The sequence below is a fragment of the Drosophila bipectinata genome, chromosome 3R, assembly GCF_030179905.1.
Source record: "Drosophila bipectinata strain 14024-0381.07 chromosome 3R, DbipHiC1v2, whole genome shotgun sequence".
NCBI lineage: Eukaryota > Metazoa > Arthropoda > Insecta > Diptera > Drosophilidae > Drosophila > Drosophila bipectinata.
Genome location: NC_091739.1, coordinates 7,002,850 through 7,024,810, shown reverse-complemented (window position 1 = coordinate 7,024,810; position 21,961 = coordinate 7,002,850). Strand labels below are relative to the sequence as shown.

General features: G+C 43.3%; 10 protein-coding genes across 11 annotated transcripts; 5 read left to right on the top strand and 5 right to left on the bottom strand.

The window, feature by feature from the left end:
• Positions 1-11: 11 nt before the first annotated feature.
• On the top strand, positions 12-1,030 carry LOC108128850 (uncharacterized). The gene is made up of 3 exons (XM_017246677.3): positions 12-590; positions 719-873; positions 941-1,030. Exons 1-3 carry the CDS (start codon positions 155-157, stop codon positions 1,019-1,021), a joined length of 672 nt encoding a protein of 223 aa, XP_017102166.2. The 5' UTR covers positions 12-154; the 3' UTR covers positions 1,022-1,030.
• A 276-nt stretch (positions 1,031-1,306) lies between these two features.
• Positions 1,307-2,918, top strand: Polr1E (RNA polymerase I subunit E). The gene is made up of 3 exons (XM_017246839.3): positions 1,307-1,459; positions 1,515-2,127; positions 2,281-2,918. Exons 1-3 carry the CDS (start codon positions 1,393-1,395, stop codon positions 2,756-2,758), a joined length of 1,158 nt encoding a protein of 385 aa, XP_017102328.2. The 5' UTR covers positions 1,307-1,392; the 3' UTR covers positions 2,759-2,918.
• Positions 2,919-2,998: 80 nt separating this feature from the next.
• Positions 2,999-3,795, bottom strand: Dlc90F (dynein light chain 90F). The gene has a single exon (XM_017246840.3). It carries the CDS (start codon positions 3,570-3,572, stop codon positions 3,237-3,239), a length of 336 nt encoding a protein of 111 aa, XP_017102329.1. The 5' UTR covers positions 3,573-3,795; the 3' UTR covers positions 2,999-3,236.
• A 344-nt stretch (positions 3,796-4,139) lies between these two features.
• Dph2 (Diphthamide biosynthesis 2) lies at positions 4,140-5,706 on the top strand. Its single transcript, XM_017246470.3, has 2 exons — positions 4,140-4,388; positions 4,438-5,706. Exons 1-2 carry the CDS (start codon positions 4,221-4,223, stop codon positions 5,686-5,688), a joined length of 1,419 nt encoding a protein of 472 aa, XP_017101959.2. The 5' UTR covers positions 4,140-4,220; the 3' UTR covers positions 5,689-5,706.
• On the bottom strand, positions 5,698-7,980 carry UQCR-C1 (Ubiquinol-cytochrome c reductase core protein 1). The gene is made up of 6 exons (XM_017246471.3): positions 7,688-7,980; positions 7,227-7,433; positions 6,838-7,166; positions 6,405-6,775; positions 6,254-6,345; positions 5,698-6,145 (listed from the first exon to the last, which is right to left on the bottom strand). Exons 1-6 carry the CDS (start codon positions 7,754-7,756, stop codon positions 5,801-5,803), a joined length of 1,413 nt encoding a protein of 470 aa, XP_017101960.1. The 5' UTR covers positions 7,757-7,980; the 3' UTR covers positions 5,698-5,800.
• A 79-nt stretch (positions 7,981-8,059) lies between these two features.
• Positions 8,060-9,019, top strand: CycC (cyclin C). Its single transcript, XM_017246476.3, has one exon. It carries the CDS (start codon positions 8,060-8,062, stop codon positions 8,861-8,863), a length of 804 nt encoding a protein of 267 aa, XP_017101965.1. The 3' UTR covers positions 8,864-9,019.
• Positions 8,985-11,693, bottom strand: LOC108128721 (GPALPP motifs-containing protein 1). Of its 2 annotated transcripts, none has more exons than XM_070281383.1 (3): positions 10,332-10,456; positions 9,357-10,244; positions 8,985-9,281 (listed from the first exon to the last, which is right to left on the bottom strand). In XM_070281383.1, exons 2-3 carry the CDS (start codon positions 10,239-10,241, stop codon positions 9,117-9,119), a joined length of 1,050 nt encoding a protein of 349 aa, XP_070137484.1. In that variant the 5' UTR covers positions 10,242-10,244; positions 10,332-10,456; the 3' UTR covers positions 8,985-9,116. The 2 variants fall into 2 exon arrangements, with proteins under 2 accessions (XP_070137484.1, XP_017101962.2); XM_017246473.3 differs by lacking the exon at positions 10,332-10,456 and adding an exon at positions 11,586-11,693 and having other exon boundaries at positions 8,987-9,281.
• LOC108128722 (phosphatidate cytidylyltransferase, mitochondrial) lies at positions 10,515-11,727 on the bottom strand. The gene is made up of 2 exons (XM_070281384.1): positions 11,586-11,727; positions 10,515-11,533 (listed from the first exon to the last, which is right to left on the bottom strand). Exon 2 carries the CDS (start codon positions 11,531-11,533, stop codon positions 10,520-10,522), a length of 1,014 nt encoding a protein of 337 aa, XP_070137485.1. The 5' UTR covers positions 11,586-11,727; the 3' UTR covers positions 10,515-10,519.
• A 1,521-nt stretch (positions 11,728-13,248) lies between these two features.
• On the top strand, positions 13,249-16,728 carry Rrp6 (exosome component Rrp6). The gene is made up of 5 exons (XM_017246477.3): positions 13,249-13,465; positions 13,525-13,706; positions 13,769-15,179; positions 15,377-16,300; positions 16,556-16,728. Exons 1-5 carry the CDS (start codon positions 13,325-13,327, stop codon positions 16,634-16,636), a joined length of 2,739 nt encoding a protein of 912 aa, XP_017101966.2. The 5' UTR covers positions 13,249-13,324; the 3' UTR covers positions 16,637-16,728.
• Positions 16,709-19,778, bottom strand: LOC108128725 (glycosaminoglycan xylosylkinase homolog). Its single transcript, XM_017246478.3, has 5 exons — positions 19,457-19,778; positions 18,417-18,997; positions 17,705-18,282; positions 17,446-17,646; positions 16,709-17,390 (listed from the first exon to the last, which is right to left on the bottom strand). Exons 2-5 carry the CDS (start codon positions 18,693-18,695, stop codon positions 17,183-17,185), a joined length of 1,266 nt encoding a protein of 421 aa, XP_017101967.2. The 5' UTR covers positions 18,696-18,997; positions 19,457-19,778; the 3' UTR covers positions 16,709-17,182.
• Positions 19,779-21,961: the final 2,183 nt, after the last annotated feature.

Below are 21,961 nucleotides of genomic sequence, written 5' to 3'. Positions count from 1 at the left end.
GCCACAGATGTACGCATTTTGTCACTCGGCTGGTAGTCTTCACTTTATCTGCACCACTGCATCAAAAATCGTTGGCCTGCAACGGCTGGCACCTTTCATGGAAGACTTCTTTAGTACTTTCCAGTAGTTTTTCCCCAACAACCCAGAAGAAAAGATGTATAGTTTGCTGGCTCCGCTACTCCTGCTCACAATACTTTTCAGGACCAGCCATCAAAAGGATGACTTTAGTACCCCAAGTCCCGCCTGGTTGGAATATCAAAGGGAGAGATTTGGTGGAATAGCATCCAATGGAGTTCATCCCTCCGTAAGCTCTACAAATACACCTATAATGAATGTGGCTACGCCAAAAGTAGAGACCACATCCAGAAGGCATTCCTCCAATACCCCGGAGACCGAAAGTCAAGAAACTGGGGACAAGGAATCTACGGAAGAGCCGCCGGAAGAAGGGGGAATTGAGCTGCCCAGTATGGATGGTTTTCTAAAGTTTCTTAAAACCTTACAAAACACCTGGGCCAAAAAATCGGCCCTTACCTTCGAGAAAAAGTTCAAGCTTTTGCAGAATTTGCGAGACAATCTAATGAAACTTATTGGTGTGTATAAACAAACACTTAGTAGTGTGTATTTAAATATAAAAAAATCCTTGCAGTGAATTCTTTTTTTTATAGAAAAAATCGTTTTTATATACATATATTTGTTTACTCCAATTTTTAAATTACAGAACAACAATTCGCGGTTCTGTGGCAGCCACCAGAGCGGAAAAGGCGACGACGACGTGGTTTGCTCGATAGTTCGGAAATAGATTTTCCCCCCGAGGCGGCAATCATGACAATCAACTTTCTTACATTCGCAGTTTTCCTCATAAAACTTGTAATGGTACGTTAATGATTAAAACGTTAATTATTAATTTAAAATAATAACGTCTTATGTTCTCACTTTGCAGCAGGTAATAAAGACCGTTAAAAGCAAACATTACAACTTTTCTGGATTTACAATAGTTCAGGATACTCGCAGACGTCCGTAAATTTACAACTTAACTTCAAAATGTTCTTTAAGTTTAAAAAAATTAAAAAAACTTTGATTAAATAATTCAGTATTAATTACATTCAATAAAAAAATGTATATCCAAAACTCAAAATAATTATTTACAAATAGTTTATTTTTTAATTTAATCGAATCATAAATAATTCATAGTATTTAAATAAAAATAATACAATAAGATTCTAAAAAAAAAAAAACACAAAATACCAACATAAACATAATATTATTTGAACTTTAAAAATTAACGGTCATTAAAAGTGTGGCAACGCTGTTGGTAAAAGGTGTCCAGCAGCGAACAGCTGATTGTCTGTGTTTTCTACACGTGCAGCTCGTGCATTTATTAAATGCCAAGAAATGGAGGATAAAACCCAAATTCAGACCGTGTGCAATCACAAAAGAGATGAGCATCTGCCTACTCTCGGTAAGCAATTAAATACTTACGATTTTCACTTAAGTAACCTTTTGAATATTCTCAGTAAAATTCCAGAATGGTTCGCTCGGGAGCACTGGAGATTTTTGTGTTATTGAAAACCAAAATGAGAAGAAACACCAGGCCATGGTGGTGGCAGGGGACCAGATTTACACGGGCGACTTAAAGGACAGCCAGGAGTATGACACTTACATATGTGTTAGGAACAAATCGACCAACAAGGTGCAAATCGTTCCCGTACAACAGGCACTGCTCTCCAATCACATTTACCAGGAGCTGGATCGGCAGAAGCGGAAGACTCCAATGCTCAGCAGGGAACATGCTAACAAGAAGCTACTGAAGGAATTTGGAGGACGCAAAGCTTCACGCTATGTCGATAATCACGAAAAGATGCTGGTCAACGTCGAGGTAGTGCGCCAGGATTTGGATGAAACTGTAAAGTCATCCACTCATAACGAAAACGAAGATGCCGATGAGACAATGACAGATTTGAGCACCAGCAATGAGGAATACCTCGCGAAGATTGTGCCTAAGTTTGATAAAGAAGCCACGAATCTGGATCACGTATATGACGTTGAGGATGTAGTCCCAAGTTCACTACTCGAAAGACTGGATGAGGAGGCCAAGGTGGTGTTTTCCACACCACTTCAAACCGTACCGTAAGTACATATGAATATCAATTTCTATTTATTTTGCAGTTGTTCATTCTAAAAATTCTTGGTACAATCGGTTTGAACAGTTGAAAAAACATTCATGGTTTTAGTTTAAGAATATGTAATGTGATCCTATTATAATATTACCATTATTTACAGAATTAAATCGGAATACCTCAAGGAGTGCTTAGGTCGCATCCAGAATAAGTCGGTCACCTCTAAGGAAGATTTTCTGCATATTAAGCTTATCATTTATATGGATGCTTTGCAGACATTGATTTCGCTCCGTTCCCGGCAAATGCAGAAGGTGGAACTTTCGAAGATCACAGAAAAGATTGAGAACGATATCCGGCAACGGTTTGCGGATCCAAACGTTGCCAAACGAGGCACTCGGACAAACTTTAGTACTGAGAAAGCACTTACACACTTTATTGTTATGGCATTGCTAATCAGCGAAAAGCACGAGGTGGACCTCAATGTGCTGTCTCGTGCTTTAGCCACTAGCAAGGAGCGAATCAAGCAGTACGCGCACATCGCAAACGCCCTGCCAAAGTCCCGCTCAGACATCCTGGCCTTGCGCCTGCCTAGCAAAGTACCAACACTGAAAACAGCACGACGCTTTCAACGAAAGAAGTAAAACCACCTAAGCGCCAAGGACACCGCGCCCGCCATCGATTAAACAAACTCGAAGGCGAGTCAATAATGTTTTTTTTAGCTCTATGGCTAAAGCTACTTTCTAATAAAACTAAATTTACAAAAACAAAACAAGATTTCTAATTAAAAGTGTTAAGCAGGACTTACGATAATTCGTTGTAACAATATTTGAAAACAATTATGCTTTTTTTAAAAACATTGGGACTCCCTTAAATAGTCTTCGTTTAAGTTTTTATATTATTTTTATTAGATTTAAATTTGAAATAAAGAAGTAACATTAATTTCTCACACAACCAACGACTTGTGGGTGTAACTTTTTTTGTTTATCATTAATTTCGTCCTTGTTCAGATGGTGTTTCAGGTTTACTTATACACGAAAGTTCTGGTGTCTCCATGTCAGACGCTCCAATCTTGTTAATCCCTCCCCCTTATAGTTAGTATTGATGCAGACAAGTTTCCTTCTAAACAGCCAGTCCGAATACCGAGACAATGCAGTACATGGTCTTGTTTTCCCAGCGCACCGTGCAGGATCCATCGGTGTCATTGTTCCAGTAGCAGGAGCTGGCGGTGTGTAGGCCGGCACCGTTCTTTTGCATGATCATGGCGGTAACGATGTACTTGTATGGCTTCTGCTCCTTGGTTAGCACGGTGAGACAGTTCTCCACCACCTGGCCGGTCCAGTTGTTTACCTTGTCGTGCTGGTAGGCATTTCCCCCAATGGTGGTTTCGATGGCCTCCTTAATCGTCTTGCTGACATCGTCGACAATAAACTGGCTTTCTTCGCGTGAGTCATCCATTTTGCAATTTTCTTGTCGGCGTCTATGGGCAGCTGGTCAAAATGTATAGCTTCGGTTGGCGTTCCTTGGTTTTTTCAGTTTACTACCCTTCTTGAAATGCGCGCGTTTTACTGTCGTTGGTGTGTTCCAACGCTTGTTGAACTGATATAACTGAAGTTTTAAAGGTCTAATATGATGGAAGTAAAAAGCAAAGAACCTCGATTTGGATACACTCGATATTTTTAAAGCGTGAGCTATCGATGGTTGGGATTATTTCGCGCGGCAGTGTTGGATGATAGACCTATTCAAATTGAACGTGTATGAAATTTAAAACTCTCTTAATTACCTAAATCAGAGTCCGATTTTACAATTTATTTTGCGGATAAATAAATTGTATCAATTGTGTATTTTCTTAATACGTTAAAGTCCTTTTAGAAAAATCAAAAGGATTAAACATGATTGTTCCTATGGAATGTTTTCACTTTTAATTCAACTATAAATAATTTATTTAGTTGTTAAAGTTCAAAATATTAATTTTTGAAACGAACAGTGTAGGTAACTAGCCAACTATCGATCGCACTGCAATATCGAATTATCCCGATAACCAGGGAAAAAAGGAAAGGAAATTTTTGTTTATTTTATGAGCCGAAGAACAAATTTTACCTGGAAATGAGCTCATCCGCAACAGGAACAGCTTCTGCATTCTCCAGTTCCGACACTGCCGCGTTGGAACGAGAAACGGAGACGGAAAATCAAGTGGTCAACTATGAACAAATCTGGAACGAAAATCACCGGAAAGTGAGCAGCGATTGGATCCGTCAGAATGGTTATAAACGAGTGGGTATATTTGTCCTTCTTTGGGCTTGACTTAAGATATAATCTCCAGGTGTGCCTGCAATTCCCGGATGACTATCTGCCACACAGTAATGGAATCAGTGTGGATCTGAAGCAGCTACTGGCTCCAGAGGACGTAAAGGTCTTCATCCTAGCAGATACCACATACGGCAGCTGCTGTGTGGACGAGATTGCAGCTGCCCATGTGGAAGCCGACAGTGTGATTCACTTTGGCAATGCCTGCCGCAGCCGAGTTTTCCGTTTACCGGTTCTTTATCTTTATCCGGAGCTGCCCTTAAACGTCGCTAATCTTCTTGAACAATTACAAACTTTACGTCCTGCGTGTGGAGAGAAGAAGGTGTGCCTCTATCTGGACATTGGATACCATTACATAAAGAGCGACGATCTCTACATTAAACTAAAGGAAGCTCTTCAACCCAAAGAGCTATTGTTGAACGTTTTTCCTGCAACGGAAGAATCTTCAACCACGTCTATAGACACTTCCTCTGAGTTCGAGACTATTAGCATTTTTGTCGGAGCCGATAATCAGCGCTTTGCCAATCTCTCGCTGACATCTACAGCTCCACAACAGTGGTACATTTTCGAAGGTTCGACTGGTTCTCTCAGCACCAAAAATCCTCTCACGGCCCAATATATTCGCCGGCGATATTTTTACATCGAGAAGTGCAAGGATGCACAGACTTTGGGCTTGATTGTGGCCACTCTTACATCCGAAGGCTACCTTGATGTGGTAGCCCGTCTGCAAACCATGGCTAAGAGTAGAGGCATAAAAACACAACTCATCTCGGTGGGAAGAATCAATCCGGCAAAGCTGGCCAACTTTCTCGAAATTGATTGCTTCGTTCTGATAGGTTGCCCCTTTAACAACATGTATGATTCGAAGGAGTACTATAAACCTATCGTATCCGTTTTTGAAGCCGAGATGGCATTGAATCCAGCTTGGCATATGAAGTATCCGGAAGCTTATGTCACGGATTTCAAGCAGCTTTTGCCAGAAGGTCGCAGTTTCCTGGCCTTTGACAAGGAAGCTATCCCCGAGCAAGATGTTAGCTTGGTAAGTGGCAAGGTTCGAGGAGCGGTGAACGAATCCCTTGAAACGGCAGGAGACCCAGCATCCTTGGCGTTGGCCACCCAAGCCAAAATGTCGTTGATGACTACGGACACGGGGCTGACCTTCGAAGACCGCACCTGGCAGGGCTTAGACCCGGCTCTCGGCCAAACCGAGCCTGCCCAGCTACAGCAGGGCCTCAGCGGCATTCCCATTAAGTACACACACCAATAAACGGGCACATTTTTATAACTTTTGGTATTATCGATTTACTGATCCTCAGGGGGCAAAATTTTCTCTTCAATTAAGCTACATGTCAAACAACAGGGAAGATGGAACCCTTCATTTAAACCCTCAACCAGTACATGGAGGAACGGATTCTGTTGTAGTCGGGCAGGTTCTCAACGGGGCCCACAGCGGCAACAGCAGGGCACCGATCGTAGATGTACTTCATGGCCACATCGCGAACGTTTCCAACGTTCACAGCATCGATGCGCTGCTCCAGCTCGTGCAGAGGGATACGGCGGTTGTAGCACAGAATTTGACGACCAATGTCCTCACAGATGGGTGTGGTTCCATCCAACTGCAGCAACATGTTAGTCTTCAGCAGGTTCTTTGCACGCTCGACCTCAGCCTCAGTGACCATGGTGCACAGGCGCATCCATTCGGTCTGGATGTTGAAGATCATGTCCTAAAAAATAATCGTTGAGTTAAGAAACGATTCAAATATTCACAAAAGATAACTTCTTAGTGTATGGATTACATAACACAAAGTCTTTCCATTCCTTTAAGTACCAACCTCGCACTGCAGAGGGTCGCACACGAAGTAAATGCCCCAGAGACCGGTGTCTTTGTAGCAGGTGTTGAACGACTGGAAACTGTGGCAAAGATCTAAAAAAATATGCAAATAGAATAAAGCCAATAAATGCTGATTTAAGAGAGTAACTCACTGTCCTCAGCGCTGGCACGAGCCAGGTTGGAGGCGTTGTTAGCGCCACCGCCCTGGGAGCGATCCCAAGCACCAACAAGAGTGTTGGCCACCATCAGGGGGATGTTGTCCTGGTCGGTCCAGCCGCATCCTTCGACGGCCACAGCTACGTGAGCAAGGGGCAGGGAATCATCACGAACGCGAACCTCAGAGCCGGTGAAGCGGCAGGGAGTGACCTCTGGAGGCAGCACACTGGCCTCCAAGCCACCCAAGCTCGAGCAGGCGAGCTTCACCAGGTCGTCGTGCTTAACGCCGCCGGCGGCAGCCAAGACGATGCGCGAAGCCTTGTAGTGGGTCTGGATGTAGTCGGTCAAATCGGATTTTCCAATGGACCTGAAAAATAGCATAAGTTTTAGTACAAGAAAGAAAAAGATTAGATAATCCCCGGTACGTACTGAATGTTCTTGGTGGGGCCAAGGATGGTTTGGCCGAGGGGAGTGCCCTGGTAGGCAGTGGCGTGCAGGTGATCGAAGACCACCTCCTGCAAGTTGCTCTCAACTTCCTGCATCTCCCGCAGGATCACTGAGCGCTCGCGGGCGATCTCGGCCTCACCCAACTTCGAGTTCTGGATGATATCGGCCAAAATCTCCACAGCCTTGGGCACATCCTTAGACAGACACTTGGCGTAGAAGACAGTCTGCTCCCGGGAGGTGTAGGCGTTCAGGTGAGCACCCAGGTTCTCAACCTCCAGCTCCAAATCGGTCTGGGAGCGCTTAGCAGTGCCCTGGAATAGAATGGCCAATTAACTTACATCCTTTTAAGTTTTTTTGAACTATTCTCATACCTTGAAGGCCATGTGCTCCAGGAAGTGGGCCACTCCGTTGTTCTTCTCGTTTTCGGAACGGGAGCCAGCATCGATCCAGAGACCTACGGTAGCGGTGGAGGCACCAGAGTCCTCGCTGGCCACGCGAAGTCCGTTGTCCAGCTTGGTCACCTGGGTGGCGGGTATGTTGAGCAGGGTCTTCTGCAAGCTGACCGCCGACTTGTGGCGCTAAGGGTAAATAAAAATAAAATGTAGTTAAGTAAAGCACCAACATAACCTCAAAGTTCATGTAGATGGTTTTGCAGATCGATTCGGATTGCATTTTATTCAATTTAGTAACCATTTGACCACAGAACCGCAGGAAGTGTTTTTAAATGGTGTTTTAAATCATATGCTAACCGCAGACACAAGGTTTATATCCGAATTACAATTACGTAATTTAAATCCTGTTGAGCGTAATCACTTCTTGCGATTAAACTCACCTTGATCATTTCCACGCCCCGCATGAAGGTGCGCATATTCTGCGTCACACCAAGAACACGCAACGCCATCGTTTAGTTAAATCGTTCAATAGCTTATTAACTAAAAAATTATTATGACTTTTCGTCTGTGGCCCGCGGCGCTGATGAAAAATTCACACACACACGAACGAATACAGATGACCGCGACGTTAAGTTGGGCGCTGCTAAACAGCTGTGTTCTGGACGCAGGAAAAGTATAGTGTGTACACACTGTTTTCCAAAGCAACAAAAATCTGGCTTCTGTCCGACTTTTTTTTCGAAATAAACATAAAATTTAGATAGCCAAAGATAAATTAAAAGGTGGAGCTTGTTGCCCGGCCTACTGCGTAAACAATGGCGGGAAATTTTTGGCAGAGTTCGCACTCGCAACAGTGGATTTTGGACAAACAGGATTTGCTGCGAGAGCGCCAACACGATTTGTTGGCGTTGAACGAAGATGAGTACCAAAAGGTCTTTATATTCTTTGCGAATGTGATTCAGGTGCTGGGAGAGCAGTTGAAGCTGAGGCAACAGGTCATAGCCACGGCCACCGTGTACTTTAAAAGGTTCTACGCGAGGAACTCCCTGAAAAATATCGACCCCCTGCTCCTGGCGCCGACTTGCATTCTGCTGGCCTCGAAGGTGGAGGAGTTTGGTGTCATCTCCAATTCTAGGCTGATTTCCATCTGCCAGTCCGCAATAAAGACTAAATTTAGCTATGCCTACGCTCAGGAGTTTCCCTACCGCACGAACCACATTCTCGAGTGCGAGTTCTACCTGCTGGAAAACCTGGACTGCTGTTTGATTGTCTACCAGCCATATCGGCCGTTACTGCAGCTGGTGCAGGACATGGGCCAGGAGGACCAACTGCTCACCCTAAGCTGGCGCATCGTCAACGACTCTCTTCGCACCGATGTCTGTCTTCTGTATCCTCCATATCAGATCGCCATTGCCTGCCTACAGATAGCTTGCGTTATCCTACAGAAGGACGCCACCAAACAATGGTTTGCCGAGCTCAACGTCGACCTGGATAAAGTACAGGAGATTGTGAGGGCAATTGTGAACCTATACGAGCTATGGAAGGACTGGAAGGAGAAGGATGAGATACAAATGTTGTTGGCCAAAATACCCAAACCTAAACCACCGCCGCAGCGCTAATCTTATATTCGTTTATACTCATAGTTTGTATTGTCCTATTTAGTTTGTGTCCATGTCCTATTTATGTCGATTGTAAATTCAAGATTCATCAATTTGAAGAACATCATTGTTCTCATTGTTGATATTTTATTAAAAAATTGGAATTAATGAAAAGAATTATACTTTTTTGATCTTATACTTATTTAAAATCTTGCAACCTTATATGTTATTGGGCTAGTCAACATGCATTAGTAGTTTATGATACAAACATTCCTTACAAATACTTGGCCTGTCCTCTTGAAAATTTTGTATTGAGAATTTTGGCCTTGTCCACGATCTGCTTTGTTTGATTCTTGTCGATTTTGTTGAGCTTCAAGTCCACATCTCTGCTGAATGGTCTTCGTTCAGGTTTCGATCCGGATGCAGCAAGCTCCTTTTCCTTTTCGAGAAAATAATTAAATTTAATGAGATTTTTTTTTATTACTGACCATAATTCATTTAAAGATATTTTTACCCTTTCTTTTTGTTCCTTCCTCAGTTTTTTCTGATGCAGTTCCACCAGAGACTCCTCTCGTTTGTGTTTCTTCTTATGTTTTTTGGCCATACTCTCCTGCTCTTCGTCCCTCATCTGTTCGTACTTGGCTTGGGCCATTTGCTCCAAGTCCTTTGAACTGCACGCTTTGGGTCCGGCCGCAGCGGCTGCGGCTTCGCTTTGGGGAGTCTTGGTCCAGGATGAGCGGTCACTGAAGTCTGGACGTTCCTTTCCTTGGTAGAAGGTGCGCTTCATGTTGCTGAGAGCTGCCAGACCACCTTTCAACCCGACATCTGGGAGCTCCAGCATCCACTCCTCCCGAACGTCTTGGTCTTTTGTGCCTCCAAGACCTCCTCCCTCCAGAGCAGCTAATTTCAGAGCTAATGCTCGCTCCTCCAGCTCTACTTGGCTGGCGTTGGGCAGGGGTCCGAAGGTGCCAGCCAGATCATCATCATCATCCTCATTCTCATCGCTATTACTGTTTTTTTCCTCCTGCTCTGAGGGTTGCTCGGCCTGCAGGAATTGGCTGGGAAGGATGGGTCCTATCATGGCCTTGGGTGCCACTTCAGGTTTGGGCTCAGGTTGAGCTTGTTTTTGCAGATGTGGTGGAAGTGCAGGACCAAAGGTATCTTCAGTGCTTTCCGAGGGCTCTGGTTGAGGAAAATTAATAGATGGTTGAATAACTGGTGGCTCTTCTTCGCGTCTGCTGCGTTTTTTCTCCTTGTGGCGTCGCTTCTCCTTCCTGTGTTTCTTGGACTTCTTTTTCTTGGATTTGTCCACGTCCTTGCTGTGTTTCTTGTGTTTCCTTTTTCGATGTCTTTCATTACTGGAGGAGCTGCTGTCACTGTCACTGTCATCGCTCGACATGATCTGTAAATGGAAATTTTAAATTAATTAAAAAAGTAAATTAATTAGACACTAATTTCTGAACTAAGCCCAAGTCGATGGAACACTTACGCCTTTCTAATCCAAAGCAGCATTCCCAGAAAGGTCTCCCCCTAGAAAAACTCGGTTTTCGCCTTGGGCATGCGTTCATATATTGCAGCTAATAACTTTAGAGCTTACAAATAAATAACAAAATACAGCTACAGGGCAACTTAGTCAATAATTGGCAGGTTTAATTAATTTGCTTAAAACGGAGGACCTTAAACGGCGAAAGTCTTCTGAGCTTTACGGTAACTGTATACGAGCGACTTAATTACTCCGGCACTGGCAATGTTTTTAATGGATTGTGTTACGCTGCTACGCCAAACGATGTCGTTGACAGAAGCCTGAAGAACCTTTGGTAGTTGTGGGGCCACGGATAAGTGATCCACCACAGCAGGGTAGTCGCCCCGGCACGCTGCGTTCTTTTGAAGACGGGACTTTAGCTGTCCAGGAATTTTCCTCAAGTGATAGGCCGTTGCCGTTTGGGACTTGTCTTGCTCGAATAGAATGGCTGGTTTTCTGCTGCCCGGCTCCTGGCCCTTCATATTAACAGCAACGAATTGGGAAAGCTCCCCCAAAGCTGGCTGGTACAGGGCGAAGAAGTCGTTGATTTGGGGACTTACAATGTTGTGCACTTTTTGTTTGTTTTCCCCAAATATCATTCGAAAGTCTCCCTTGTAACTCAACGCTGCGATGGTGTGGAAGAGCTCGTAGCCGGTAAATTTCTCTGGCAATAACAGTAACGACACTTCCAGCGCAGAAACAAGATTCCTGTCAAGAGCAGCTTTCAGAGGAGGATTATCTGATGGGTTCACCAGGTCCGTGACAGGCTTGTGCAGCCTTCCCGCCAAGTATAGGTGCCTCCAGTCCGTTAGATCTTCGATAAGCTGCTCTTGCGAGACTACGCCGTATTTAATAGTAACTCCTACATCCGGCAATGGAACCAAAGTGTTGCAATAGACGCCAGCTCCTAAACGCTCCTGGTATTGGGCGATGAACTTCGGGCCCAGGTGTTTCAGGGCCGAATAATGTCCTGGATGCCGGTGAAGATTCTCCGCATGAAATCCCAGAGCATCGCGAACGCAAAAGACGAGATCTATAACGCTCCCGGATGAGGGAGTTCCAACCTTTTGGTAACCCTCCTGTTGTTTTACACCGGAGCCGTAGGCAAACATATGACTGACGCTGCCCAACGGAAACCGTTTTACCGCTCGCCTGTACACGTCCAGCATCTTTTCAAAGGATATTGTTCTAAATACAAGTTTGTTTATATTCAATAATTACTTTTTAAGCTGGAATCTGTTTCTTCAAGCAGGAATCTTCTTCTTGTTTTTCGTTAACAGCCGGTGCAGGAAAGGTGTGGACACACTGAGGATCAGCTGATTACTAGTGTTCGTAAACGTGCACTACTTTTCCTGATGTTTTTATTTGGTTCGCAAAAATAACTTAAATTCCAACCAAAAGGTAGTTTTTAGTTTAACGTAAAAGATTTAGAACTAACCCTTTATATTTGTAGACGTCTCTGGGGTAAACAATAACCAATTTTGAAATCACAAAATATGAAACAAAAAACTCCAGAGTAAGGGCCAGATAACTAGGATATGAGCTCCAACACCTGTGATACCTGTGGAAAACAGTTTTCCAAGCCCACTTTTTTGAGACGTCACCAGGTGGTCCACACCAAGGAAAAGCAGTTTCCTTGTGACTATTGTCTTCGTTCCTTTTCTCAGCTAAGTTCTCTACAACGACACAAACGCTCAAACCATTCTCAAAATGAGATCCTCAAATCCTCTTCAGTGCTTGAGGATGCTGACCAAGTGGCCCATCAAGCCCTTACTGCACTGCGAAGCCTGCAAAGCGGAATGGAGGCACCAAGTAGTAGCCTGTCTGCAGAGCTTCGTGAAATATTTCCTCCTATGCTTGAGGCATCCTTGATGAACCAACCACTCCAGCGTCCTGTCAAAAACCTTTATGTCTGTGAATTATGCGGAAAGGAGTTCTGCAAAGTCTATGATGTACTAAGACACAGACGTTCACATACTAAGGAAAAACAATATCCGTGCCTTGAATGTCTTAAATTATTTTCCGAAAAATCCAATTTAAACGAGCACAAAAAGAGAATGCACGGAAAAGTCAAAAAACATAAGAAGCTAAGAAACTTGAGCTTCCATAAGATTGTTTTGAATAGGTTATATAAATGCATATATTGTGGGAACATTTATATGAACAAATTTAACTGTCGTCGACATATGCTAGTACATTTTTCGCAGAGGTGGTCTAAAAATGAAAGCAAAACAATCGAAATTAAAGATAAAAACTGTAAAAGTTGCGGAAAATCTTTTAAAAAGGCGAATGATCTTAAAAGACATATGTTAACTCACAGCAGGATTAGGTCACACACCTGCAATGTGAGCCAGAAATCCTTCAGCCTCAAAACTACTCTTTCGAGACACATGCTGGTCCACAAAATGCATAGACTTGTAATAAACTGCCAAGTTTGTGGAAAATCTTACGGCTCCAACACAGCTCTACGGCTACATCTGCGTATCCACACTGGCGAACGTCCCTTTATCTGCGAGATTTGTCAGCAGACTTTTCGAACTTCGGGCCATAGGTTGGAACACATGAGAGCCGAAAGGCATTGCTCGAAACCGAGCCCAACTACTCTGTGCTAGTGGCTTCCGTAAAAAAATTAAGAATCTATGGGAATGGACCCCACATCCTCTATTTTTCTTTACAAAACCAATAGGTCTCTGTCCTCAAACAAGAATCCTGTCCGAAATTTAAATATAGATTTGATAAATATCATTGAAATTTGTATTTGTACTTGGCGCGCTCCACGACAGGTCGTGTTGGAAAGTAGAAAAACATTTTGCCGCCGACAGTGTTGACAAACTCAAAATTTTGTAGTTGTTATTCCATTCTCAAAAAGAAGAAGAAAAACACGCACATTTTCTACAATCAGTTCATCGAAAAAAAATATTTACGGAAAAAAACACACATCAAACAAATATTTTACAGACATGCCGCATCCTAACAAAAGAATGCACGATCAAGAGGAGCATAAAAAGCATGGCAAGGAGGACAACAACCAGACCAAAGATGCACAGGCGCCGGAGGAATCTTCATCCAATGAAGTCGGAGACATTGGGGAATTTACAACTGTGGGTGGTTGGGTTGATTTTCTGGTATTTTGGGTGTTAACTTTTGCTTGTGTTTTTAGAAAGCTTTCAAGAATGTGGTGGGAGCCACCAAAGCAGTGAATGCCTTTCCACAGGGCACCGCTCGTGCGTTGTACATGACCTATCCAGGCTACGCACGTGTTATGGACGACCTCAGCCAGCGGGTTGTGGGCTTAATTGGAAACGTGCTACAAGCCGAAGGAGTCAAGGGAGACATTAAAAAGTAGGTATCAACACTCGAGTACTCTTGGAATCGGCTGAAACAATTTTCTTCTTATTCCACAGACGGCAGCTGGACGAGCAGTTTGAAATGGTGCAGGAGTGCAATGACATACTGTTTGAACGTGTTACAACGAACCTGGATCTAAAGGCCGGTCTACGCAGAAATCCCCAGCAAGTGGTGGAGGTACAGATGAATGTTGTGAGCAGCAGCTCCTCGCCATCTGGTGCTGCAGCTAGTAGCACGTCGGTAGTTCAAGACAGCCCAAAGGCGGGCAGCTGGAATAGGACCACCGGCCCACCACAGAAAAACGTAGTTTCCGCCCGTTTGTTTACGGCCAAAAACATAGTGCGGCCACAGATGCTATTCAAGGAACCCGTGGACAACAGTGCCCTGAATCCATTTGTCCCAAGACTTAAAGAAAAGCCCAACGCTCTAAAGCCATTTTTCCTGCTGCCAGAATTTGACGAGTCCGGCAATATCCAGGCCTATTTGCATCCATACGAGTATGAGTTGCTGAAGTTTGATCCTCCTGTGCAGCAGCTCCAGAAACAGAAGCCAATTCTGCCCAATCTGATGTCTGATACCGAACTCATGCTAGTAGACACTGTTGAAAAGCTGAAACAAGCTTTAGAAGAACTGAAACAAGCACCTCAAATTGCCATTGACGTGGAACACCATTCTTATCGCACCTTTATGGGAATTACATGCCTTGTGCAGATGTCCACGCGCTCGAAGGACTACATTTTTGACACCCTTACCCTGCGAGACGACATGCATATATTGAATGTTGTACTTACAGACCCCAAAAAGCTAAAGATTCTTCACGGAGCTGACTTGGATATTGAGTGGCTGCAGCGCGACTTATCTTTGTATATAGTGAATATGTTCGATACTCATCGCGCAGCCAAGGCCTTGAACTTGGCCAGGCTCTCGCTGGCGTTTCTGCTAAAGCACTACCTTGACTTGGACGTGGACAAGAGCCTGCAGCTGGCGGATTGGCGCATGAGACCGTTGCCACAGCAACTGGTGGACTATGCCCGTCAGGATACACACTTTTTAATATATGTGTACGAAAGGATGACCAACGATCTGCTTGAGCAACAGGCTGAGCCCGGGCTCCTGAACAACGTCTACCTTATGAGTACAGAGGTGTGCAAAAAGCGGTACAATAAGCCACATGTTGGACCGGAATCCCACTTGGATCTAGTGCGAAAAACCAAAAGAAATTTCGACAATCGCCAGCTTCATGCCCTGAGGGGCATATTTGAGTGGCGCGATGCCACTGCTCGGTTGGAGGACGAAAGCTACGGATACGTTCTGCCCAATCACATGATGCTGCAGATCGCCGAGAGTCTTCCAAGGGAGATGCAGGGAATCCTAGCCTGTTGCAACCCAATCCCACCCCTGGTGCGGCAACAGCTCCACACGCTGCATCAAATCGTCCTCAAGGCGCGCGATCAGCCGCTGGTCAAAGTGAGTTTCCCACCGACGGCGCCCAGTTCCTGCAACTTGTTCACCGTCGCTGGCTATTCAGATATTTTTTCATTAATTAATTGTAACTAATTTTAAATTAAGAGGTCTCCTCCAAGTTTATTGCATGGTTTAATTTATTTCATACCTGGGCTTGCACACTCTTTCATAAACGAATTGTTTTCTCCTTACTATTTCAGCCCATTTTGGAAGCCCGCAGCAGCACTCAAGCATCTCTGCCGCCCTCGTCCAAGGACTTCAGCAGCAAGCTCTACTGTCCGCACGACTTTTCGCATCAGGATGAAGTTCGCGATGACCTTCCCACGTTGCTAAAACGAAATACATCTGGAAGGCTTCAGCTTCCAAATGAGGCGCAGCCACCAAGCCAGGATGAATTAATTGCTGTTCCCTCAATGGTATTGTTCAAAAAGTCTGATGTTCCAACCCAGGAGGAAGAGCTGCGATGGGCTCATACCCGCAAAGAAAGTCAGGCCCTGCGAATGCCTTACAAGCGCTATTTGGCGATCCTTCCACTAATGGAGCAGTTGAAGCAAGACCAAATAGCCCGGGAGCATAGTGAACAGCTGAAGCGACGCTTGTGCCCAACTGCGTCAGCTCCAGAGGAAAATATCAAACTGCAGGCGCCGGCGACAAAGCCAGAAGCTCATTTGTACTCTCTCCCACTAAAAGAACAACTGAAGCGCAAGCACCAAACTAGTGTGGACGGGGAACAGCCCAGCACAAGCAAGAAAGCGAAAAAGGATGAAAACACCCAACCCACAGTCAAGAAAGAAGCTACCGAAAAGACCGAGTCTATTGAGGTAGTTGAGCAAATCGAGGAAAGCGACGAAGACGCCGTTATGGAAGTGCCCATTGAAAGACAACCCGCCGACCAAGCACAACCCCCACAAAACCAGGGAAAACGACAGAAGCGTAAGCAGTTCCAGCAGCGTTTCAAGGCCAAGAATCGGGCCAACCACCCGCAGGGCTCCAATCTGCAAGTTCCGCAGCCCAAGCCGGTCCAAGCCGGTAACTTTGACTACAAGAACGTGGACTTCCGGCAATTCAAGGGCGGAGCGCAGAGGGCACGCGGCACAGAAATCAAGCAGCAAATGCATGGCAAGGTGCGTCTACTTCTCCAAAAGGGGTTACGTCTAATCAGTATTTTCAAGTAATCGAATTACTGTTTTGTAATTTTTTTAAACCTTGTAAAGATTCTCTACAAATTCTAGTCAATCGAATAAATAGTTTTAAAAGTGAATAATTCAAGTAACATGCAAGATAAAGTAGTGACTCTATTATAATATTACTTTTATTGGTTTAAGGCATTCGAAACCTGTTTCCATTGATATTAACGTGAAAACTTGTGTCTTTTCCAGAACCGACCCAACAATCGCCACAACAAACAGTTCAACAAGCTATTCACTTTTAGCAATGTGAAAAAAGAAGGCAAAAAATAACCACACACTTACTCCCCAATACACATCGAATTGTGTATTCCAACCCGAAACCAATCATACAAAATTAGAAAGTTTATTTTTGACTGTTTATATTCTCGTGAGATAAGTGAAAAAATATAGTTGTGAAGTTTAAAATTTTCTAAAATTGTACCTATTAAATAACGACGATACCTATTCTTAAAACTAAACTTTTGTATATTTTCTTTAAGGTTCTCTTTACATTTTCATAAGGTATGGTGTCGAGCTCTGTTCAAAAATGTAATCTAAACATACATATGTAAATAACTAATACATAATATATTAGAATCTTTTGGAAAATATCGAAGATATGCGAGTTTAAAATTTGAAAATGGCAAAGTTTTTGTTTTTTTGCTTAATTTTTCGTCACTTTTTAGTCTTTTAAGACAAAAACGCAACGTTTTCGACATTATGTATTTTAAAATTTCTCTATAATTATTGGATACGTTCCTATCTACAATTATTTCGTTTTGTGGGACGTGAGTGCAGAAAGGCCTGGGCTTAACAAAGGCTTGGACTTCCAGATGCCTAGAGAGTTTTAAACATTTTCTCTCCCTCGAGGTCCATACAGTGCTCTACCACGGAATAAACCACCAAAAGCCTCCTTTCCACGCCCTTTTTGTGTTTATCAGTGATAAGTGGGTAAAGGATATCTTGCTTGGATAATCGGTCCACCAGTTCGGTTAGGACACCTCCGGAAAACACTTGCAGGCGATCCCAAGTGGACTTTCGTAAGCTAAAATATTAGATCATATATTATGTTTATCTGGTAAGATCTCAGTATTACTTACAGGCAACACTGATACAGAGGAGCCAGTATATCCAAGTGGTCCTTATTGGGATTTCCAAAGGCTTTTCCATTATCGATTAGAACGACGCGCTCCTCCCTTGTTTCGTAGTGATGCCGATCTCCATTCTGAATCAGGTAGTCGAAGATGGCAACATCGATAAGGTCCAGCAACCGAATAGTTTCCATTTTATTCTTCAGAGACCTTCAATAAGAAATATCGGTTAGAAGAGGGACTTCTACCTCTAAGAGCTTCCACTTACTTGCAGTAGTTCATGTCATCCTCCCAAGGAGCTCGCTTATCGTCCTTGTAGGTGCGCTGCCAGGGGGACCGTCGCTTCGCCAGAGTTCCCGGCACAATGTAGATGAGCACGCCCTCGATGTTATGCCTTTCATCTCCGCAAACACTTTCTTCCTCGTTGCAGTAGTGGCACTTTCCGTACAAGCAGTAGGTCTCCTTGCCATCCTCATCCTTCTCTATGTTTATCGTGTTCTGCAACTCCTGATCCCCGTTTTCATAGATCTCCTTCTTCAAGTTCACCACCCGGCCCACCACGATAGGCGTCCATCGGAGGTCTAGGACGGCTCCCAAATAAAAGGCATATACTTCCGCCGTGTGTCGATCTTTCCCGCTGTACACCGTTCCCTCCACTACCTCGTCTCTCGGATACCACTGTGGCTTGAAGATCACCTTCTGCTGCTGCGACAGGCGCATCAGTAGCTTCAATTGGGTCCCGCGTGCGAGGTTGCTCACCCTCGTGATTGGTTCACGACGCAGGGTCTCTAGGAGTTGGCCCATCGATGAATCGTATAGCGGGTACACTTCATTTTCGTGTGGCCACTGAAAGGGTTACATATTTTTATAACCAAACTGGTATTATGGTTGAAATTCTAATCAGACCCAACTGAGAAATTATGTAAATAGCTACTTGGTGATAAGATATTCTTCATCTCCCCCCAGCCCCGTTGACTCACCCAATTGGCAATGTCCCAGAGCACGCTGGCATTCTCGTATGGCGCCGCCTTATAGTTTTTCAGGAGCTTATTCCGGAACATAAAGAAGCGCGGATTCCGGTTGAGGTAGGCGGGTTTCAGATGGCGCATCTTGTGCCTGATCTTGTTTTCCAGCGCCCGTACACTGGCCAAATGCCCCTCCTCGGCGCTGAGGTAGTACATGAAGTAGAAGTTGGCGCCCAAAACCAAGCCCAGGAGGCTGGCCACGATTCCCGCTATGATTACGCTGCGCTTGTTCATCCTGCCGCCTGGGTGCTAGCCTATTTTTAATATTACGTATACGCAACGGCGGCTGCAGCTCTGGCAAAATGCTTAATTCTACCAAAAATCTTGTTGATATGGCCGGGCTGCCGCAGAGGCATGCTGCTATGGTTGTTTCTTTTTTTTTTTGCGGTTGCACTTGCAATTGTTGCTGCTGCCGATCGTGTAATTGTTGCTGTACCTGCGGTTTCTGTTGCTGTTGCCTGTTTTTTTTCTTGGCAGACATCGGCCGACAACTGTTCGCATCAGTCCATTGTTGTGCAAATTAATTGTGTTAGTATCTAGAAGAGTGTTCACATTAATTAATTTGTCACTACTGGGGTAAAAGTCCTTATACTTAGGATATGATATGGATATGGATATGACACTCAAACCTCTGTTTCTATCTTCTATTGTTTTATGAAATACATTTCTTTAAAAAATGAAATGTTTATTAATAGTGATATAGTTTTTATATTTGATTGATTAGGGTATAATATTTTCGTCTAGCAGACAGAGAAAATATTTCTTGACCTCAGAAAGGTTATGAATGCTTAATCAGAACTATCTTATTCTAAGTAGGATATAAACTTAAAGATTAAAACCTACTATATACAGAAATGTATATGAACAGTTCCTAATAGTTTCATTAAAGTCTATAAATATTAATTATATTATGCCTATTTACTGTCAACAAATTAGCAACTTAAATATATGATTTTTATAAGGTCCTGACCCTGGCACAACAATGTATCACATACCGCAGATCGTATCCAATGTTTACATACGAAAAGTGACCCCTTTCGGATTCTTGGCTCATCACTACCCAATAAATCTTGCACTAGCTTCCTTAAACTAATTGGACGCCGCCTTGCTTTTGGCCACCTTTCACATCCACACGCATTCGAAAACAGGAAATTTTTGTGGCGTTCGATTAAAACAAAGCACTTTACTTAGATCGCCGCACTCAGATCGCCCTCTCATTTGCTGATTCCCATTTATAAATAGCTTTTTGTTTATGTCGGAGAAAATGGGGAAAACGTGCGTTGCGCGAGGCCGGCACAGGTGAAAATCATGGGGGAAAATAAAAGCCACAACAGAAGAAGCAGAGCGAGCAAAACAAAAATCAGCTGATCTAAAAATTTGTAGCCCTGGTTAGAAGTTATATCGAGACAGTCTGGCATCTCTCATTTAAGCTTCAAATTTTGCCGTTATGAAAATAAATGTATAATGCAAAAATAAAAATAAAATAAATTAACATTTGTTATAAGTTATAAAGTATATGCTGGCCACGTGCCAGTGTGCTTGAGCACACAGCTCACCTGAAAAGGTCAAGAGGTAAATTCACAAAGGAGTTTCTTGCAAACTGCTTATTTTGGTAAGTGCTCATCCGCAGTAAAAACACTTACCAGGTGAGAAAGTAATTTACATACAGAAAATAAATTAATTTAAAAATCGTTAAAAAGGTTAAATTTCAATCTTAGGTTTTAAATAATTAAAATAACCAATATTGAAGAGTATTTTACAAGTGGAAGGAATTATTTTATAAACAAAAATAAAGTGCTCATGGGGTTTCTTCTAAAGATTAGAGAGATTATATTAAGAATATTTATTCAAGATAATTTAAATATATATTAAACTTATTTTTAACTCTGTAGATTTTCCTGGTGTTAGCCACCTTTTTTTAGATGGAGTAAGGTTAGGAGGGTTGAACCTTGCTTTGAGGGGTCCCAGTGGAGCAGAGCACATAAACTGCGCCCACTCTTTTTTTCGGGAAGGAAACTGGAGAGTAAGGAGAGGTGGAGGAGGAGCCGTCCTGGCCACATATGGCGCAAAATAAACCGACAAATGATAACGGCACTCGAGCAAACAACAATAAAGGACGAAAAGCACGAAAATTGAGTAAATGAAAGAAATAATGGTGTTGGGAATGTACAACAAGTAACCAAACGCACGAAAACACTTCCTACCTTACCCTTTTTTTCTTACGCCAGAAACGAACAATGCCACCCAATTCTCACACGCTTCGATTCAAATGCCGATGGCATCCTCCGCCAAAATTTGTTGCTGGCTGGGGAAATTCGAGGGCAGTTTGTGGGGCAAAAAGTGAACCCTCGGTGTCGACGCATTACGATTACCGTTAAATGTCACCCATAGACTTGTCTACTAAAAGGGAGTCTTAAGTACTAAACGATTTGAATAGTATTTGTTTAAGCCTTTAGTTTAAGCCAAAGAATAATTCTGTCAAAGATTATTCTATCAAAAATAATTAATTATTTTAATGTAAATGTCTTTCATGTAATGGCTTCTAAGACAATTATCCAAGTGCTTCACATCTGAATATCGCACACATTTCCAATTAATATCAATTAGTAAAAAAAATTCCTGACACCAAAGGCTTTTGGAAGAAGCGAATAAACAATTCCGAACAATTCAATTAGGGCACCAATTGTAAAAAGCCAAAGAAAGTACATACAGTATTTGGTAATTGGGTCAGATGCGGCTAACGAGCAACGACAATTAACAGGCAACAGCCCAAAGCCGACGGTAAACACGAAGAAATCAATTCGGATTCGAATGGCAGGAAGGGAAGATTTGTACTTTGCCCAAACTTCGTCGTTTTTTCTTTATTAGCATAAAATCTGCTTAAACATAATTTAATTTTGATTGTGTTTGGTGAGACCATTTACACTTTAACCGGCACACAACATGAGGCTGACACAAAAAAAAAATCAATTAATTCATACACCAACGCAGATGGGGAAGGCACATCCTCGGTGTTAATTGCTGATGTATCCCCTCCACGCCACGAATACTGGTTCCGTGAGCTGTTTTTGTTTGTCTCCACTCGCGCTGGCGCTTTCCTTAATGGCCGCCGCTCTTATCTGGCCTCTCATGCGTTTTGTAATTAATTGGCAGACATTTTACTGCCGTGGAACGTTGTCATAGGTCGCTCAGCACGTGCTGTACTGGGCTGTACTTCGGGAGTGGCGGCAGGGGGCTTGGGTTCGACCTAATGATTAATTACAATTTAATTTGTTTGGCATTTAGCAGCTCTCTTAACGGTAGACCAGGAGGCCAGGACGATGACAAAATGCCGCCAGAGCTCCCATGACTCAGTTTAAATTTTCAGCATTTGTTTGGCAATCTTTCCTCGTAATAAATATCGCTCAGGTTTAAATTTATTTCGTTTGCTTGCCAAAACCTAATTGAATTTATTCCACAATACCGGGGGGGATCCATCTAATTAATTGTTTTTTTGCTTT

Bases quoted from the DNA above. Each gene is read 5' to 3' on its own strand.
- LOC108128850 (XM_017246677.3), top strand. From the start codon at position 155: ATGTATAGTTTGCTGGCTCCGCTACTCCTGCTCACAATACTTTTCAGG. The intron at 591-718 runs GTGTGTATAAAC...TTTAAATTACAG, and splicing joins CAATCTAATGAAACTTATTG to AACAACAATTCGCGGTTCTG. The intron at 874-940 runs GTACGTTAATGA...CTCACTTTGCAG, and splicing joins TCCTCATAAAACTTGTAATG to CAGGTAATAAAGACCGTTAA.
- Polr1E (XM_017246839.3), top strand. From the start codon at position 1,393: ATGGAGGATAAAACCCAAATTCAGACCGTGTGCAATCACAAAAGAGAT. The intron at 1,460-1,514 runs GTAAGCAATTAA...GAATATTCTCAG, and splicing joins TGAGCATCTGCCTACTCTCG to TAAAATTCCAGAATGGTTCG. The intron at 2,128-2,280 runs GTAAGTACATAT...CATTATTTACAG, and splicing joins ACACCACTTCAAACCGTACC to AATTAAATCGGAATACCTCA.
- Dlc90F (XM_017246840.3), bottom strand. From the start codon at position 3,572: ATGGATGACTCACGCGAAGAAAGCCAGTTTATTGTCGACGATGTCAGC.
- Dph2 (XM_017246470.3), top strand. From the start codon at position 4,221: ATGAGCTCATCCGCAACAGGAACAGCTTCTGCATTCTCCAGTTCCGAC. The intron at 4,389-4,437 runs GTGGGTATATTT...TATAATCTCCAG, and splicing joins GTCAGAATGGTTATAAACGA to GTGTGCCTGCAATTCCCGGA.
- UQCR-C1 (XM_017246471.3), bottom strand. From the start codon at position 7,756: ATGGCGTTGCGTGTTCTTGGTGTGACGCAGAATATGCGCACCTTCATG. The intron at 7,434-7,687 runs GTGAGTTTAATC...ATTTACCCTTAG, and splicing joins GGGGCGTGGAAATGATCAAG to CGCCACAAGTCGGCGGTCAG. The intron at 6,776-6,837 runs GTACGTACCGGG...GCTATTTTTCAG, and splicing joins GGCCCCACCAAGAACATTCA to GTCCATTGGAAAATCCGATT.
- CycC (XM_017246476.3), top strand. From the start codon at position 8,060: ATGGCGGGAAATTTTTGGCAGAGTTCGCACTCGCAACAGTGGATTTTG.
- LOC108128721 (XM_017246473.3), bottom strand. From the start codon at position 10,241: ATGTCGAGCGATGACAGTGACAGTGACAGCAGCTCCTCCAGTAATGAA. The intron at 9,282-9,356 runs GTAAAAATATCT...TTTCTCGAAAAG, and splicing joins GGAAGGAACAAAAAGAAAGG to GAAAAGGAGCTTGCTGCATC.
- LOC108128722 (XM_070281384.1), bottom strand. From the start codon at position 11,533: ATGCTGGACGTGTACAGGCGAGCGGTAAAACGGTTTCCGTTGGGCAGC.
- Rrp6 (XM_017246477.3), top strand. From the start codon at position 13,325: ATGCCGCATCCTAACAAAAGAATGCACGATCAAGAGGAGCATAAAAAG. The intron at 13,466-13,524 runs GTGGGTGGTTGG...TTGTGTTTTTAG, and splicing joins ACATTGGGGAATTTACAACT to AAAGCTTTCAAGAATGTGGT. The intron at 13,707-13,768 runs GTAGGTATCAAC...CTTATTCCACAG, and splicing joins GTCAAGGGAGACATTAAAAA to ACGGCAGCTGGACGAGCAGT.
- LOC108128725 (XM_017246478.3), bottom strand. From the start codon at position 18,695: ATGAACAAGCGCAGCGTAATCATAGCGGGAATCGTGGCCAGCCTCCTG. The intron at 17,647-17,704 runs GTAAGTGGAAGC...TTCTTATTGAAG, and splicing joins GATGACATGAACTACTGCAA to GTCTCTGAAGAATAAAATGG. The intron at 17,391-17,445 runs GTAAGTAATACT...CTAATATTTTAG, and splicing joins CCTCTGTATCAGTGTTGCCT to CTTACGAAAGTCCACTTGGG.